Below are 19584 nucleotides of genomic sequence, written 5' to 3'. Positions count from 1 at the left end.
AACAGGACTTACTTCTGCGGAAGCCCCTATATGCATGTGCTGCTAATATGGCATATGGAGAACAGAGAGTGGAATCATTTGATTACATGTACCCTGCCTTTCCAAGAGAGGGCCATGCAAAGTAGCTTTCTGCAAGCGTAGAGGATTTAGAATCACGGCTACATTTGCATTGGGATGCTCATTGGGTCAGAAAGAGCAGAATGGCTGCGTTTGTTTGTTTTTTAAGTAGATATATCTAGAACCACCACTCCTTACAACCAGTTGCTTTCAAGAGCTGGATGGGAGCCAGTGGTCACAATTCAGGAGAAAAAATAGACATGTTTGATTTTTTCATCCCATTGAAATCTATGGGATTTACATAGGAGCCAATTCCTAGGAGCCAAGTTCCCTTGGGCCCCCAAGTAAAATATTTGAGGGGGCCAGGCCCCACCAAAATTTGACAAGCATTGTCATTCAAATAGTATTCGGGTGCAGGATCTTATGATCAGTTATGGGGGAGGGGACTGGCTTACCTGGGCCCCACAATATTTTATTCAAGTTGGCACCCCGGTGCAATCATATACATGTCTACTCATAAATAACCACTGGGTTCAATGAGACTTACTCTCCAGTAAGGGACACGCGTGGCACTGTTGTCTAAACCAGTGTTTCCCAACCGGTGTTCCGCGGCACACTAGTGTGCCGCAAGATGTTGCCTGGAGGGAGGCGGGCGAGTCCAAAAAAGGTTGGGAAACACTGGTTTCTCTTTCAAAAAGGAAACGTGGGTTAAAGCGCCGCCGCCTCCCACTCACTTTCCTGCTCTGGCTTCCCTAACAGTTTTCCGAGTTGCGTCACTGGATCCAGCCCCCTTTTCCACATGTGACACGGGGCTGGAGGGAGGGAAAGAGGGCTTTACGTCGCGCACAAAGGCAGCCTCCTAGAAGCACTCTGGGCCGGCGCCATTTCGCCGAAGGCGCCAGAGGACCCCCACCCTCAGCTCCTTCAGAAAGGAAGCCCCGCCCCTCGGCTCCCTACGCTGCCAGGCAGCTCAGCTGACTGACGAGGACGTTCTGCGGCGGCGGTGGCCGCCGCACAACCACCGCAGTTGCTGGCAGCGTCCGCAGCGCAATAAGTAACAGCGCCTGGTGCTGCCAACTCTTTCTCTCTCTCTCTCTCCCGCCCCGCCCCCAAGCTCTCGCGCGCCCCGCGTCAACATCGCCGCACGCAGCTTCCCAAGCTCGAGGCCAGCCGCTGCACGCACGTGCCGGCTCGTCATCGGCTCCGGTTGTTGCCTTTCTCTGCCGAGGTCGGTGGACCCCGAGCCTAGGCTTCCTTCCCGCACCCCGCTTTCCGAAGACCGCACACCAGTTGGGCCAGTACATATTCCCCTCCCGTGACTGGAGCGGAATAGCCCTTTCTCTTCTTCCCCAACCCTTGTCGTTGGAGGAGTCCCTCAGTCCCTCGCTTTGCTGCCTCCTCCCCCCCCCACCCCCAAAGCTTGGAGGTTCCCCGGCAAGGGGGAGGGGAAAAAATTGAAAGTTACACTTTCATGCGTCCCTCCTGGCGTGACGCTGCGCGCTGACGTCACGGGGCTGTAATGGTGGTGTGCCTCGAGATTTTTTTCATCAAACAAGTGTGCCTTTGCCCAAAAAAGGTTGGGGAACACTGGTCTAAACCACTGAGCCTCTTGGGCTTGCCTATTGGAAGGTGGGCAGTTTGAATCCGTACGCCAGTGGTGAGCTCCCGTTGCTCTGTCCCAGCTTCTGCCAACCTAGAAGTTCAGAAGCACACTACTGCAAGTAGATAAATAGGTACCATTGTGACAGGAAGGTAAACAGCATTTCTGTGCGCTCTGGCACTCATCATGGTGTCCCATTTTACCAGAAGTGGCTTAGTCATGCTGGCCACATGACCCAGAAAGCTGTCTGCGGACAAATGCCGTCTCCCTCAGCCTGAAAAGCGAGATGAGTGTTGTACCCCTAGTCGCCTTTGACTGTACTTAACCATCCAGGGGTCCTTTACCTTTACCTTCTACCTTATTCTCAGGTAGGAGTGCATAGGATTACAGCCTTAATTGGGTACCATGTAGACAAGCAGTGGGTATATTGGCATATGTATGCAATGTGCAGCCTAAGGTATCACAGTCATTATTGGCACCCATTGAGTAATGACATCTGCTACAGAAGGAGAAGGTCATGAGAACTGGCTGTTATACACATATGCTACCTTTCATTTGTGCCATTAATGAAGAAAAAGATAGACAGACTGCCAATATCCCTGGAGCTGGAAGCAAAGCAAGTAACAGAATTTGATCATGCTGGATGTACAGCCATGTTTTAATTCACACAGAAATGCAGTATGTTTAAGTGAAGGTAAAACAGTCACACAAATAAAACATAAGGATGCACAAAGACATTATAGATGGTACATTCTGGGTATATAAAAAGCTTTTGGAGTGTAATAATGATATAAATGAAAATCAACTAAAGGTGACACTTAGTAGCTATAATCAGCTTTTCAATATCACATTCGTTTTCTCCACGTAAAATCCTGAAATAGCCATTTTCTCCCCAGGAGCTCCCCCAGGAATTTGCAGCAATCTACAGGAGGGGAAAGAAATAACTTTTTATTACTGTGAATGGCCAGATCGTAGTGAAGCAGGGATGTAGTGAAAGGAGAAAAGGAGTCATATCGCCAGTGGCAATAATAGTACTGTCCTCTTCCAAAAGGTCTGCCACTTGCCCCCATATCTTATAAAGAACTACTTTATATGGAGTGAAACTTGTAGTATATCTAGCCCATCAGCATACACTGACAGCACCCAGACATTACAAGAGTAGACTAAATGCTATAAAAGTCATGAGCTGAAGTTGTTCTGTATCTCCTTCTTGTAACCTAATACTCCCTGCTCTGGGTGGTTTCTTGTCCACTGTCCAATGGGGCTGTCAATGGTTATTTTGAGCTGGGGAATGGCTGGAGGGAGGGCTTAAGCAGCTTCTCTCTATCCAATCCAACTTGCAGTCTTTCCTGGCTAACCTCCAACACACACACACACACACACCCTGAACTCTCTTTGACATGTGGTAGTCTAAGGCTGTGTACACACTGCACCCAGTGCACTCCCACAGCTGGTTTGGGAAGCAGTTCGCTTACAATGTTATCCATATCTATCCTGTTGCTTTTTGAGAAAGGTATTACGAGGCATCCTGTTTATGCTGGCTAAGGGAATTGATATTATTAAAAAACACTGATGTTTTAGACCTTGAAGGTCATGACAATAGGTATGGTTGGCATGCATATTTGTGGTATGAGAAGGTTAAAGCAGCTGATCTCTTAGTTTGCCTTATCTCAAACCGGAATCAGGCCAGTGGCCCATCTAGTCCAGCATCCTGTTCTCACAGTGGTCCACCAGATGCCTGTGAGATTAGAGTACAAGAATTCTCTCCCTTCTTGTGGTTTACAGCAATTGGTATTCAGAAGCATTTGTGCCTCCAGCTGTAGAGGAAGAATTTAGGTCTTGTGACTAGCAGCCATTGATAGTCACTGGAAACAGTCAGCAGAACTTTCACTCATTCTGCCACCAAACATTGCTATACTAATATAAGGTGAGAAAGCAGAAGGAAAACCACGACATTTTGCTAGGAACAACTGGCATTGTGGGCAACCCAACCACAATGTGAGCCCCCAGTTTTGGTAGCCATGGAAGATCACATGGACTTGATGCAACCAATGAATGTGAAACAGTAAAATGGGAGGAGGGAAAGACAAATTTAGATAATTTACATGAGCAAAGAAGGCTATGACCCCAATCTAGAGAAAGATAGTCATGCTCGAGTAAGTTCCACTGAAAGGGATGGTTAGTTAATTTGCAAGTTGACCCATTCATTTTCAGTGGGACTTAAGCACAAGCAACTTTTTCTGGTTGGGGTCCTCTGTCTTTGCTCTATCTTACTGCCCAAGTACACTTACCCAGAATTTCTGCTTTTGTCCATCTGCATCTGGCAGTGCACCCCACCTATCCAAAGAGATGGCATTCATCAGACATGCTATATATTTTTTCTCCACCTCCCCCGTACATCAGGGTGGGGGTGATGAAATAATCAAAGGAGGAGCTTTTGACTGTTTACATCTTTGCATACAAGCTTTGAAGCACTGCAGTTTGGTGTTTTCTAAATCACTTTTGCAGACATCATTTTGCAACTGTCTACACCTGCACACTATGCAGGCAGCATGAGAAGCTCTTGAAACACAGTCATCTGTACACACAGAAGGTGTGTCTAGCACAGATTAGTTTCTTTGCTCCCTCCCCTTTCAACACCCACTGACACTCCTTTTAAAGAAAAGTTGTCCAGAAGACCGCCAACCCAAGAGAAGGCACTCTCAGTTTCCACAAGTACTTCAGAATGCATTGCAAAATTATAGCAAAAGACACTTTAGAAACACCAAAGCCAGCAATATGAAGACTACAATGTGTGAACTCTGGCCAAAAAAAAATGTGTCTCCACAAGGCAGAGAAGGCACTTTACTGCTGTGTGTGTCTGTATACACCCTCTGATATGTTTTTTTTAAATGGTGAGCAATCAATATAAATCATAACAGAAGAGTGAATCTGAAAGTATATTGCTCATTGCTATGCTGATGAGAAGTATATTTTCAGTGTCAACATGGAAATTGCAGGCAATGTTAGAACTTAGACTTCTTGTCAGTGAAATAGCTTCTTATTTTCTTTAATGGGCTTTCTTCTGTGGGGAAGTTGCCAGCTCACTGAACCAAAGTTAAACAGAACGAGAGTAAGTAAATGTGAAGACATTTCCCCTGAGTTTCTGCCCTCTGCATGTCTATTTCAGTTCCAAAGCTACCCATTCCTTGGCTCGGGATAAAAATAAGCAGAACTGGGACTACAGACCTTTACAAATACTGATTAGACTACAGAATGGCTTATCACCAGCATCTAACTATAAAGGAGCGACTGTTAGGGGAACAAAGCATTAAATAACCAGCTATGCAGGTATCTTGGTACCTTCTGCTGTCATTGACCAGATGAATCCCTCTTGAAATTGGTTGCATGAAGGGTTCTAGTTCAATAGACTCCATAATTTCAGCAAAGCTCAGTTTCCTGATTTTCCTGACTACAGTGTCCATAGCAGCCAGTTTGTGATAACCCCCTTTAGAAAATCTAGTTTCACTAAGGACCAGACTTAGATGCTTGCTCAGTTATGTAAAACACTAGCAACCTCGCAGCCACATCCAAGCAGCATCTGTGCAACTCCATCACAAACCACCGTGGGCTTCAGAAGGGATGGAGGTTGACCGGAGTGGCCTGGCCTCCAACAATCTTATCCCAAGATGTGTTGGGATAACTCCCCCTAGTGCTGGAACAAGTTGGCACCAGAGAAATAGTGGCAAGAAAGTTGTGGGAATTCATAAAAACTACCAGGGAGGCAAGGCATGGCTGTGAAGTTCTTGCCCTCACAGAAGATGCTGTTTTAGCTGCTGTAGCAGCACAAAGCCCCTCTTGGCCTTCTGGCAGCTAAAAAAGACAGAGAAGACAATTTCTTGGGAAGCTGATACCCACTCATACATAAGATCATGAAACATCACTTATTAAAATGCAAGTGTGTAGAAACGTAAGGCGCTGGAAATGTATTTTAATTGCAAGCTTGTAGCGTTAACGATCCACTCAGTGATCCGTAAACCTCCACTTCTACCGCATATCAATAATGGCGAGAAGCAATTACTTTTAAAGTAGAGTTTTATACATTTAATTTATTTACTGGAAGACTCTCAAGTCCTAAGAGTAAGCATCAACCAGGGCAATAGAAGTTGTTGTGCAAAATAATGGAAAGGAGGAGATGTGGAAGAATCATAACCGCACCATAAATTTAAAGCTCTCTTACAGCACTTTAACAGTTGCGGCTTCCCCCAAAGAATGCTAGGAACCGTAGCATGTTAAGGATGCTGAGAGTGGTTAGGAAACCCCTCACAGAGCTACAATACCTAGCACCCTTAAAAACTACAATTCCCATGATTTTGGGGGGAACATCATAGCTATTAAAGTAGCGTAAGATTAAAAACTAATTTAAAATATTTAAAAAATAAGTGCTTTCAATATATGGTGTGGATGTAGCCTATGTCTATGCTCAGCCACTGTGTCCACTTTATGGACTATAGCTCCGAAGCAGAAGGGGAAGCAAAACAAGATGTGTATATTATATTCCCCGCCCCTGTGTTTCAGAAGCCGAAATGACTTCAACTATAAGTCTGCCATTTAGTGTCCATGGTCCCATGAGGCAGGATACTCATCCAGCAGAGGTTCAGCAGGAATCCATGCTGCTCAGCTTTCAGACATCACTTACCCAACAATCTTGACAGAATGGGTTCTCCTGTGATTCTCATGTTGCAGCTGCCCACCTGTCCTCCGAATGTGCTTATAGATCCCGCTCTTGTAAAGGAAGAAATCACGATACACGTGCATGACAGCTGGATTTAAAAAAGGAACCAGCAAGCAAAGTCAATGTTCATTTTCCTTATTCTTCCAATTTTACCTATGGCTCATCGCTGACAGGTCATAGACTAACAAGGAACCCAGCTTACGTCCGAAGTATGAAACATAAGCAAATAAGGTAAGTGTAAAACATTGGTGTAAGTGGAAGCAAAGCAGTTCTGTCTTCCCATTCCTGGTGTTTCCTGCAGCTTCATTCATTTCCCCATTCCTAGCCTCTCCAGATAGGGTCAAGAAAGATGCCTTTTCTGAAATCCTGGTTGACAGCTGCCAATCAGTGTAGACAATGAGTTCGACGGACCAATGACCTGACTGTCTGAGACACCTTCCTATGTTCCTAAGGACCAGGGGAAGGAAGACAACATGTGCAGGGAAGACATTGCCATTATAGTACTGGTGGGGATGTTATCAGAACCCTCCCTCTAAACAGAGGTAAGCAGCCCTATCAGTGATACAGACATCTGTTTGATGCTTGGTGTGACGTGTGGTGTTGGCACAAAGGACCTTACACAGTGCTTGTTTTTATGCGTGGGCAGGATGCAATAATTTGGTTTTGGTTTTGCAATCAAGAGCATTTGTTTTCTTTACCTTGCACTGGCCCGTTCTCCTTAATTTCTTTCATTATGTCCGTCTCCTAAAAGTGGAGGGAAGAGACATATACTATTTTTGCATATATTTCCCCACATTTAACATTTCAGAATGAGTTGGATATAAAGCTTTTACAACGGGCTGAATTTAACTATTGTGATAAATGGTCTGATCTTCCGCCTGCCCAGGCTAATGTGAATGACTAGCTGCCACTTAATGCTTTTTCAATTTCCATGCTTATTGGTGCATTAGTAAATTTGTAAGTGCCTCAACTGTTGTTTCAAACTAAAGATTTTATCTCTAGAATTTCATTGGGTTTTGTTTATTGTCTTGTTTTAAAGGAAATTTACCTGAATGCTTCCTCTCAGGGGACACAAAGTTTACTTTCACAGTGCTGATATAATAACAAACTTTTATCCAGTGCTGTAAAGTTTTGAAAGAACTTTCACATATATTATAGCAGTCCTGTAATGCAGTACAGTAATGCATTTTATTATCATATATCTGTTTTTAACTTTATGGTTCATTCCATAGTTCAAGAAAGGTACCAGACACCTAGGTGGAATCTAGACACATATAAAAACCACTTTGAAAACACTTTTATTTTTTTAAAAAAGCGTTTTAAAAAATACATTGAATTTTCCATGGCTCACCATCGCCATCTAGTGTCACATTGTATATTGCACTTAAAATACACTTAAAACGTTTTATTTGCAGCTGAGTCCCTGTTGTCTGCACTTACCTGTGAGGAGATTCTGTAGGGAGAACCGCACTGATAAATGCGGTTGGATGGTTCTAAGGCATTTGGACATGGTCGCATAGCCTGCCTTTTCCCAGCAGCATCAGCCACACTTGAAACCCCACAAGCAGCCGGGTCAGATTGATTCCAGAATAATGGGTAGCAAGCATGAGACACCAGCCTATTGGGATCAGACGACACATTATTTATTTTTTTATTATTTTTCAATTCTGTGTTTTAATTTTTAATTCCCCTTGAACCTACCAGAGCCAAATTTTGGGAGTTAATGGGGAGAGGGGGAAATCCCCTGTTGCACAAGTAGAAATCCTTGCACAGGGTTTGGGTTGATGGGAGTCGTTAGTTGAATCCTGCCCATAGTTTGGAAGCAATTGCTTTGGAGTAATGATGGAGAATCTATGACCCTTCAGATGTTTTTGTGCTATAACTAACATCATCCCTGACTGTTGGCCATATTGGCTATGGCAAAGGAGAGTTGAAGGGCAACATCTAAAGGGTCTAAGGCAGTGTTTCCCAAACGTTTTTGGGCAACGGCACACCTGTTAGCCGGAAAAAAATCTCGCGGCACACCACCATTAAAGCCCCGCCCCGTGACGTCAGCGCGCAGCGTCACGCCGGGAGGGACGCACAAAAGCGAAAGTTTTTTCCCTCCCCCTTGCCGGGGTGGGAGGAGGCAGCAGAGCGAGGGCAGCTGAGGCGGCGGCGGCGGCTGTTGTGGTGGTGGCGGCGATAGCGGGCGGAGGAGGAGCCGTCGCCGGGAGTTGCTGCTGCTGCTGTTGCTGCTGCTGCCCGGACATGCCGGCCTCCTCCTCCTCCGCTCCTCCCTTTTGCGCGCGCTGCCCCGCCGCTCGGCACCAGCACCGCGGAGCCGCCCCCGGCTCGACGCGGATCCTCGCCGCCGCCTCTCGCCGCCCGACTCGCCCGCCTCCCTCCCACGGCACACCAGCCGGTGTCTCACGGCACACTAGTGTGCCGCGGAACACCGGTTGGGAAACACTGGTCTAAGGATGTGTGAATGTGCCATCATGTGACTGCACCTTAGTCCACTTGCACTTTTATCCACCATTTTCCATTCCACTGCAATTGGCTTATTTTGCACAGGTCTTCCTGAAGGAGCGTCTCCACCTCCATCGTTCTGCCTGGACACTGAGGTCCAGTGCTGAGGGCCTTCTGGCGGTTCCCTCACTGCGAGAAGCCAAGTTACAGGGAACCAGGCAGAGGGCCTTCTCGGTAGTGGCACCTGCCCTGTGGAAGACCCTCCCACCAGTGTGGTGTAGTGGTTAAGAGCGGTGTACTCGTAATCTGGTGAACTGGGTTTGCTTCCCCGCTCCTCCACATGCAGCTGCTGGGTGACCTTGGGCCAGCCACACTTCTCTGAAGTCTCTCAGCCTCACTCACCTCACAGAGTGTTTGTTGTGGGGGAGGAAGGCAAAAGAGAATGTTAGCCGCTTTGAGACTCCTTCGGGTAGTGATAAAGCAGGATATCAAATCCAAACTCCTCCTCCTCCTCCAGATGTCAAAGAGAAAAACAACTACCAGACTTTTAGAAGACATTTGAAGGCAGCCCTCTTTAGGGAAGCTTTTAATGTTTAACAGACTACTGTATTTTAATACTTTGTTGGAAGCCGCCCAGAGTGACTGGGGAACCCAGCCAGATGGGCGGGGTATAAATAATAAATTCTATTCTATTATATTTTGTCATCCGCCGATACAGAAACATATGTTTTTAAAAACATATATCGAGCCAACGATAGATGCACATATCTCAGCCATCAACCATTTACAAATATTCCCTGTGTGTTGTCTTTCCAGAGGGGAAGCCCCATTGCAGCAAAACCAACAAAGAGCCTTGTGGCACAATAAAGACAGAGTTAACGAAGTAGATATGAAGCAGTAATGAAGTAATGGTGATGAACTGCTGATAGCTCAGTCGGTAGAGCATGAGACTCTTAATCACAGGGTTGTGGGTTTGAGACCCACATTGGGCAAAAGATTCCTGCATTGCAGTGAACTGGACTGGGTGGTCCTTGTGGTCCCTTCCAATTCTTCAATTCTATGATTCTGAGTGGCAATAAATAAATAAATAAATAAATAAATAAATAATCCAGGTAAGTAGGGTTAGGATTATTCCCACCTTGGTCAATCAGATGCTTTTAGGACAGGGTTGGCGAACCTTTTCAGTCTGAGGTCCACATCCCCTTCTGCACGACCTTCTGAGGGTTGCTATTTTTCACCATCTTGATTTTACAATTCCGTATATACTCATCAGCCTGTTTTGTTCCCCTCCGTGAGTCATCCAGGAAGGACCACTTAGCATCCTGTTGACATTTTGCTCTGAATTCCCACATTATAGTAAACATTTTATAAGCATGCTCTGTTGCCCCTTAATCACTTAGAAGTCCATTTTATGGCAAAATAATATATATATATATATAAAGTTATGTGTGTGCATGTGCTGAAGTAATGCTTAAGGTCATTTATGTGTTAAATGCTTGTAGGAAACATGGTTTTGTATTTAATTCTTTTTTGTGTCAATTAATTTCTGCCATGTGAAAAGAGCAGTAAAGAATAATTTGTTCCATTGGTTTTCAAATGCGCTGTAGAAAAGAGATATAGGCTGCCTCTAGCAATAATGAACAACAAATTATACACATTCAAGGTCAATATAGACTTTTACTGAATAAAGTCTGATTGATTTGGAAAGTTCTTTCCTTCGCTTCCTTCCTGCTCATGCACAGGAACACATCAGGCATGGAAAGGGAAACCTATGCACACTTCTTATTGGGTATGGATGAATCCAGATGTTGTTGGACTCCAACTCTCCTTGGCCCCAGCCAGCATGGCAAATGGTCAGGGATCTAATGGGACTTGTAGCAGTAGCATAGCATTGGTTGCCAGCACACAGCTGTACTGAGGTAGCACCAGGTGCTGAAATGTTGTATCCCTAACAATTTTGCACCTGGAGCAATCACCCCTGTGTCCCCCGCACTACACCACTGACTTGTGGTCCAACTGGTCTCCCATCCCTGCCAGAGTGGCATGCAACATCCTTACAAACAGGCTGTTTGTAATATGAACAGCCTACTTGCAGCAGATGACACCAGTGGATGCTACTAAGAACTATGAGATGAACACATGAGACTCCCATTGCCGCTGGTAATGGCAGGTGTGCTGTAATGCTGTTTGAGGTGGTGGTGGTGGTGGTGGTGGTGAGTTTAAAGATTCAGTTGGAGCCTGTGGGCATCTATTACTGGACATACACCTCTTTGATCTTCCTTATATTGGTTTACAGGGTTTTTTTTAGGCCAAGCAGCCTCCTGGCAATTCAGGTTTATTCTGTATATCCCTTTGCTACAGCTGGATCTTTCTTTTTCATTTGACACATGGACAGACTGCACATCATTTTATTTCTATGCAAGGCATTTGTGTGTTAATTCCTTGGCATGTCATTGACGATAAATGGTGAATGAGTGTGGGGTGGGGAGAGCAAAAGGCGGCAGAAAAGATTAACGTGCCAAAGGCAGGGTAGAAGATGACCGGTGCAAAGCAAGAGGAGGGAGGCTCATTTATTATTTTAGAGTTGCTGAAGAATACCTGCATAATACATTAAATCAAATAATAAGGCACAGTAAGGACATTTGATCCTTTCAGGGCAAAAGAAGATTGTCAAATAATATGCCAAATCATTTTCTGTATTATGGCTTTCATCTAGTTAATTCGAGTTAGAAATGCAGCTGGGACTGGAAGGCAAGTTATTGAATTCAAAAAAGACTAGAATCAGGGTGAAAAGATTGCATTCAGCTGGGTCATATTCAGAGAAGACCCACTGAAATTAATGGACTGAAGTTAACCATGCCCATTATACTCTGAGTAGCTCTAACTTTGTATACAACCTGGAGCCTCATGAGTCGAGCTCAGTCTGATGACCCTCACCCATCTAGACACTGGTCTTGCACGATACTTTCATAGCCGCACCTAATTTAGGTATTTCAGGGAAAGAGCTGAGCATCATCAGCACAACAATCATGCAGTGCTCCAAAACCTCTAATAACAAAATGCTACGCTGCAACAAAAAAAGCAGAGACATCACCTTGCCAACAAAGGCCCAGAACAGACATTAAGAAAGGTCAATTACTGATTCTTCTTTTCCAGGATTTGAGATATCTTCTAAGGCTTCCAGTGTGCTTCTAAAAGACTTTAAAGTATTAGTCAGCACAACTGTTCAGTTAGAAAAGCAGTATGCTTGAACTGCTCATTCTGTGCAGAAGTTCTCAATGACTGGAAGTCATTGAAAATAATGCTAGACAAGGTAGCATAGAAGGGGTAGAGAAAAAGAGCTCCATGTTGTGGCTTATCCACTCATTAAAATTGTACTTGTTTATACCGTTCCTCAAAAGAGCTCGGGGTGGCACACATGGTTCTCTGCCCCTTCCCCCTATGCATTTTATCCTCACAATAACCCTGTGTGGTAGGTTAGGGTAAGAGACAATGATTAGCACAAAGTCATCCATTGAGCTTCCTCAAGAATGTGGCATTGTACTCTTCTTCTCCCAGGTCCTAGTTTATTAACTCTCCCCGCTACACCACATGGGCTGTGACCAAAATTCAGCAGAGATCTATGGGATCAACAGGTGTCTTAGAGTCCACCTTACATGCTGAATGAATGGTGCAGGGTGTGGAAAATGCTCTCATAAGAAGTCATTGTAGGTGCATCCATGTTGTGTTAAGCAGTGTTAAGCAGTCTGCATCTCAGCAGGTTTACTGCCTTCTAAATCGGGTGGAGAACCTGTGGCCCTCAAGGTGTTACTCTCCAATTCCCATCAGCTCCAGCCAGCATGGTCAATGGTAAGTGATGATGGGAGCTGTAGTCCATCAACATCTCTAGGGCCCCAGGTTAGCCATCCCTGTTCTAATTGGAGGCCCTTCGTCTCTCTCTCAATAGGGTATCTCAACAGGCAGTTCTTGTCCAGGTCCCCATCCACGTCCCTGCTACTGAAACAGGAGAATAATGAGCTGTTGGGTGCCTTAAATCTAAACCATGGAGAGATGCCTTCCATTTAGTAGGATGGGCCTTCCGAAATGCTCAGCTCAACAGTGGTCCACTAGCTATGGTAATGTCCTAAGGTGCCAGATGGGACACCACTCTGACTTCTTAAGTGTGTAAGCTCTGCAGCCAAATCTGTACCTGCAGGATGGCAGACTTACAGCATAATCTTATACATATCTATTCAGAAGCAAGTCCCATTGAAGTCAATGAGGCTTATTCCCTTCCAGGTTTATTGGTATAGGATACCCACCACAGATAATTAAATATTGATATAGGGAGCTGCTTAGAGATGTTTAAATTTGTGTGAGAGCCTATTACATTTTCTTAAGAGCCTTGTCAAATCCATTTAGAAAGTTAGCATCCCACTGGCATAGAATAACTACAGTTAGTGCAATACTGACAAATGAGTCTTGCATCAGTCACATATAAGTAAATAGGACGTTTAAACCGCAGTGAACAAGCAGGTAAAATTTTAGGTTTCTCCAGTGAAAGGGAGTCCTAATTTTCATCTCTGAGATCTGTCACATCGCCACAACATGCATAATTACTAGTGCTGATGAGGCTTTGTTACCAACACAGGATTACTTTACATTTAAATCCTACAAAAGCGACAACATTTCCCCCTCGAGATAAAAATAATGGGGCAGGGAGAACGGCCTAACGTGCTTCTTCTTTTAAAATGCACTTTCCTTCTAAATATTCTTTTAAGCATTCTGAACAAATTTCTAAAGGAGAATTATAGGGGATTACTTAACTCAGTAGGTAGAATTATTTTCTCCTCTGAAGGACTGGTGGCAGGAAGGAATGGTAGAAGGAAGAGGTCAGGTAGTGAAGCTAGAGAGGGGAAATTTAGAAGGTGCTTTTAATTACAAATGGAATATGGCACTCACTTTAAAGTTCCTTAGTTCAGGGATAGTCAACCTGGTGCCCTCCCAGCGTTGCTGGGTTCCAGCTTCCATCGTGCTGGCCTTGTTGTCTGGGGCTGCTGGGAGCTGGTGTCCAATAAGATCTGGAGGCACCATGTTGATTTGGAGGAAACACTGCAGCATGTGCCTAAATCTGTAGAAGTCTGGGAGTAACCGAATGCTCAGCACATGTCCCTTAAATTGCTCAGACGCAGAACCACTTGCACAGACTTGTAGTACAAGACACATGATTCTACACATCTGTTTGGGGGCTGCTGAATGCAGGCTTCCACACCCATTCTACTTTCTACTAGTTGGTGTCTTGCCCTGCTATATCTGTGTATGGAGTGCAGTCTCTGAATCTTGCAGCATTATTATAGTTGGGTGGAAGCGAGAAAATAAGAGAAGTAGAGTTGCCGGAGCTATGAGGGCCTAAAGATAGGATCTGCTGGGCAGATGAGCTGTCTTTAAGAGAGGCCATGCCAGCTTCTTCCCTCCTCAAGTGCTATAATGGCAAGTGATGATTTGTATGTTCAGAAACATCCACTGCAGACTGAGCTTTCATACTCTCATTTTCTCAAGGAGAATGACTTTCGGTGACTACGATCCACTCATATTGAGCTGTGAGTGAGCAAAGAACTTGCGCTTACGCAAATCCTTTATTTAAGAAAACCGGCAACACCCTTTTGGCTGTCATTTCGGGCTCATTAGGGAACAAGGAAGGTGTAGAATGAATGTTATTTGAGCTCTTACTTAGCCATCTTTAAGGATTTCAGATCCTGATCAGCGCCATCTACAGTGACTGACAGCAGCCTTACAGGGTTTAGATGAGGGTCTCTCCTACTCCTGCCTGGAGGTACCAGGGATTGTACCTGGAGTTTCTGTGTACAAATGAGATGCTCTGCCACTGAGCTATGGCTCTTCCCTTTAAGAGACTAGGGTGTGTCTTAGGAACATGAGAAGTTCATTACTGCACTGTGGTGCTGCCTCCAGAATGGAGATGCATAACCTCAAACTTGAAGGGAGCAAGCCTGGGCAGAGTAGGCTGAGAGGTGACAGACGCACCTAATGTAAAGAAGTCTCCATGGTAGGCCCTGAGGGAACCATCACACCCTTCATTCCAAAAAGAATATGCTACAGGTAAAAGTCACTTTCGTGCGACATTCTGGTTTTGATGTATGAATCAGCAATGAGCCATTTATGAAACAATACATGTCTACACAGAAGTAAGTCTTGCTGAGGTCAACTGGGCTTTCTCCCAATTAGGTAAGTGTCGGATGCACTTAATCAAGGCATTAAGTTTCACTGAACCTCACAGGGCTTACTTCTGAATGGGGGCGGGGTATATAGGATTGTGCTTTAAGTTGCTAAGATAACAAAGAATCCAGTGGCATCTAAATAACTAACAAATTTGTTCTGACAAAGCTTTTGTGGACTAGGGTATACATTGTTTAACAGCAGCAGCAGCAACAACAACAGCAACAACACGCTCATCTGACTGGGTTGCCCCAGCCACTCTGGGTGGCTTCCAACAAAAATACAGGAAAAACAAAACAACAAACATTAAAAGCTTCACAATGGGGAACATGCAGGAGAAATGATTTTGTGGAAATATGGAAGGTGTTTGTAGAATTTGTACTGTTAAAATGAAAAGGGTGGTGGAGTGCACATTTTTGTTCTTATTTATTTATGATCCTTACTTTGTCAAAATAAAATCATCATCTAATAAAAAGAGAGAGAGAGCGCACTATGCTTGTCAGCTGTTATTATAAGTCATTTTATTTCTTAGTAGATGAGCCTATGTCTTGGACAGGCATATGTCTTATGGAATTATTTGGATGTATCATTTTGAACATTTTGGAACTGTTTTTGAAGAAGTTGAAGTTAGTAAAGCTTTGAACAACAACAATAAAAAAGCTTCCTGAAATAGGGCTGTCTTCAGATGGTTACAAACGGAGAGAGAGAGAGAGAGAGAGAGAGAGAGAGAGAGAGAGAGAGAGAGAAAAAGGAAGGAAGGAAGGAAGGAAGGAAGGAAGGAAGGAAGGAAGGGAGAGTTGCTGTGTTTAACTCTTCAACATCTGTCAGGAGGGCATTCCACAAGGCAGGTGTGTCTACTGAAAAGGCCTTCTGCCTGGCTGCCTGTAGCTTCCGTTCTCACCATGAGGGAACTGCCTAAAGGCCCTCAGTGTTGGACCGCTATAGCTGACATATCCAATGAATCACAGAATCATAGAGTTGAGGTAAACTCTAGTAAATGAAAATGTATGTTGTAATATATTTGCTCGCCTTTAAGGTGCTACAGACCTCATTGTTGTTTCAGCAACTTACAGTACAATCAAGACTGCCCCACCCATGAGGCAAGGTGAGGCAAACACTTTGGGCAGCAAGATCTACCGAGGCAGCAGATCCAGCCACCAAGGAATACATCACTTGCTGCCACTGCTGGCTGCAGCGCACTACTTGCCTAACCAGAAGTTGTTTTTGTTGCAACAGGCCAGTACAGCTTCCCCTCTGGATTTAGCTACCACATTCAAATAAACAGACCCTGACAATCAAGGAATTGTTGGTCAAATGTCAAATCTGATTCAAAATTAGTTTTGAAATTTGCTTATGACAGTTATTAGAGAGCTTGATGACCATGACACGTTCCAGGAATCAATCCTATTATATTTGCACCAGTCCTATTTCTAAGGTGGCGTCAGTATTATAGCGTTCATCTTTGTAACAATCTAAGGAGGTTGTTACTTTTTAAATGTTACAGATGGCGCACTGTAACTGGTCCAAGAAACTGTGGGTGGATCCAAACACAGAAATTTCCTCCCCTATAAATATGTCAGAAATTAGATCGTTTTAACAAAAGGGGGAAAATCTCTATGGAAAATGACGTTTTAAAATTTCTTGCTCTCTGGCGCCATCTGGTGTTGCATGTTAATAGCACATTCAGATCGCTGGTTCTTTACTAATGTAGCTGGGTCCTAAGGCCATCCTTGAGTCAATGAGGGAAGTCATATTTGCACTCACATCCCCTGCGTACACTTTCTTGCATATGAATGGCATGGCTTAAGTATATGAATACATTAACATTGCACTCTCTGGACAATAGATCTGCAATTCATACGGCACTTCTCATTTATACTGAGAAAATTATTGGGAAATCTTATCAGATTTGCACTTATGCTTTGCATAAATTTAAAATATGTCAGTTTGGTGACTTTGTTTTTGTTTTGCTTCAGGATGTTCACATATATAAGTTGCTTTTCTTAAACATTATTGCTGTTGATTATTTTAAGCTCTAAAAGCACAGTAAGTAAATGATTTATTTACCCATATTTTTTGAGGTAAGACCAAGCCCCATTTATGCTTCCTCCTCTGCATCCAAGCTGGTTTCTGGTGTCACAAGAGATCAAATTTTGAGGGGAAAGGTTGTCTGTGAAACGGCCTTTGGACCCAATTGCTATTCTGTCTGCCGCAACACCTGTTTTATGGGAAACAGTTGGATTACTAAGTAATCTATATTGTTTGGACGGTTAGAATTTTCTCCGTGCCAGACATAATAAATCTGTGTCACAGAATATATATGGAACCACGGAGTGTCCTTTAATTCTAGCAAATTGCTATGAGGGAATGCCCTTAACTTTAAGGTTTCACATTCCCACACAATTGGAGATGCACTTCCTAGGACTTTGATAGGTTGCATCTTCAAATGTGATCAATCCCTTTGGCCAGCTGGAAGGCAAGTTGAGAAACTCAAGATGCCCCAATTTGCTTGCCTACAGGGTATATCCTACCTAAAGCGTACCTGAGAAGTCCCTGTATGGCTTGGGACCTGGGATTTCTTCCCACACAAACGTGTGCATCCACTTCTGAGAGTGACCCTTAGGAACACAGGAAGCTGCTCCATATCTAGTCGGACAATTGGTCCGTCTAGCTCAGATTTCCCCACATTAACCTGCAGCCACATTCCAGGGTTTCAGATAGGAGGCATTCCCAGTCCTACCTGGAGATGCCAGGGATTGAAACTGGGACCTTCTGTTTACAAAGCAGATGCTCCACCACTGAGCTATGACCTTTCTCCTTCTCTGTGTCCCACCACTGCCAGAGTTTCCACTGGTGACTTTGTGGGAGAAGCCCTTCTCTAGGTTAGTACCCAGGTTGTTTTGGATGGTGACTGGAGCCAAAGAGCAGACTCCAGTGCTGCTATTCCACTCCCATAACAACCTTTGATCCAGCAGATTCCTCCACTAATGGAAGAGGAGATGGGATTGCCCCCAATTCCGCCCTTCGTCCTGGAGGCCCCCCGAGCCAACTTCCATGGTGTTGTGGAGGGTCTGGGACAATTTTTGTGTGTGTGTGTGAGAGAGAGGTACAGGAGGCACTAGAGGGAAGATGAAATGGTCAACACTCCTCTCTCTTCCTCCCATATTGCCAGAGCTACCTGCTGGTTCAAAAGCCATGAAGCAAGCGGAATGATGGATTCCACCCAGAGCATCCTGCCACTCCTCCCTGCTGCCAGAGGGCAACTAATCATAGCTACAGATAGGTTTTTCCTAGAGAAATAGATGGGAAGGAAAAGCAGACAACTCCAGTGCATGGTTGGTCCCTAGCCAATGGCTAGGGCCAAGCTGCTCTTCCACTTTCTGGTGCTGATGAGGGAAAGAGACCTCTGAGCATCTTTTCATCAAATTCTATCTTCCCACCCCCACCGATTTCTATATTGCTATGTTATCCAAATCAACCAGGCATTAGTTCATTGGTTTGCAAAAATCCACAACTTCCTGTAGATCAGAAGAGTAGGCCATTCTCTTCCAACAAGGGTCACATGTATCCACAGAGCCTTTCCCTGGCACTCACAGGGTTCCCCCCTCCACACTGAAATTAGGCTTGAAAGAAGTATCCTACTTTCTAAAGGGTTGACTGACCCCTGTCTTATACTGATCTCTTGCATGGGCGCCTGTGTACACAGAGAGTTCCCATCTAAGGAGGATGCCTGGCTGCATATGATAGACATGCTGTTTACTCTATTGATGTGGTTAGGGAAGATTGCATTTGCATGTTACTCTGCACCCCAAAGTCCAGTCTGGGTCTGTCTTTTATTCTAGCTTACGATCCACCTCCCCATTTAAGGGGCATTAGAGGGGAGGCAATAAATAAGAGAAGGATAATCCCAAAGGGAAAAAGACTACCCTAAACAGATAAAATAGTAAACCCTTTTGAAACCCTTTGGAAAAGTAAAGAGATGCACAAACCTTCTCTAGCAAGCAGTGAACTACTAACTGAAATATTCTATTGCAAGCATGGACAGCCTCTCTCCTATGTTTAGGGTGCAAGAAAAAGAGGGGAGGGACACATTACTTGCAGTTGAAAAGGCCCAGGATGCTGCACAGTTTCTCTGATCCAGTGGGTCATGAATCCACCCAGGCCATTCATACGAGGCCACAAAAAATTCGGGGAAATCTGTTTCTGTGATCAGGTTTTCCTACAAGAAACCCAAGGCATTTGACTGGATGACTATATTCAAACATACATATTATGACCAATAGTGACTCCCTAGGGTTTCAGATGGCAGGATTTCCCAGACCAACCTAGAGATGCTGGGGATTGTACCTGGGGACCTTCTGCATCCAAAGGAGATGCTTTGCCACTGAGCCACAGCCTTTCCCCATTTGACCCCACATGGGTGGATTTCTAAGGACCACTTTTTCCAAGTGTTATATGTTTTCTAATTGTTACATGTTATTTCAGGCTAATGCTATTCTAGGCTGCATCAACAGAAGTCCAGTGTCAGATCAAGGGAAGTCATAGGACC

The 19584-nt window shown here is 44.5% G+C and overlaps 1 protein-coding gene across 1 annotated transcript in view; it reads right to left on the bottom strand.

Annotated features, from left to right (window-relative positions):
- Positions 1 to 2272: 2272 nt before the first annotated feature.
- TINAG (tubulointerstitial nephritis antigen) overlaps positions 2273 to 19584 on the bottom strand; it is a 32351-nt gene continuing 15039 nt past the window's right edge. The window contains exons 5-11 of the mRNA XM_083495654.1: positions 19131 to 19254; positions 17103 to 17253; positions 7812 to 7989; positions 7070 to 7115; positions 6336 to 6459; positions 3949 to 3994; positions 2273 to 2579 (exon numbers count right to left, since the gene is read on the bottom strand). Of these exons, the coding sequence (XP_083351780.1) occupies positions 2463 to 2579; positions 3949 to 3994; positions 6336 to 6459; positions 7070 to 7115; positions 7812 to 7989; positions 17103 to 17253; positions 19131 to 19254 (786 nt within the window). The 3' untranslated portion in view covers positions 2273 to 2462. The remainder of the gene's footprint in view (positions 2580 to 3948; positions 3995 to 6335; positions 6460 to 7069; positions 7116 to 7811; positions 7990 to 17102; positions 17254 to 19130; positions 19255 to 19584) is intronic.

This window comes from Podarcis liolepis, assembly GCF_965112155.1.
Source record: "Podarcis liolepis genome assembly, chromosome: 3".
In the NCBI taxonomy this organism is placed as follows: Eukaryota; Metazoa; Chordata; class Lepidosauria; order Squamata; family Lacertidae; genus Podarcis; species Podarcis liolepis.
The sequence above is the reverse complement of the archived record's forward strand: the minus strand, read 5'-3'. Positions and strand labels throughout refer to the sequence as shown.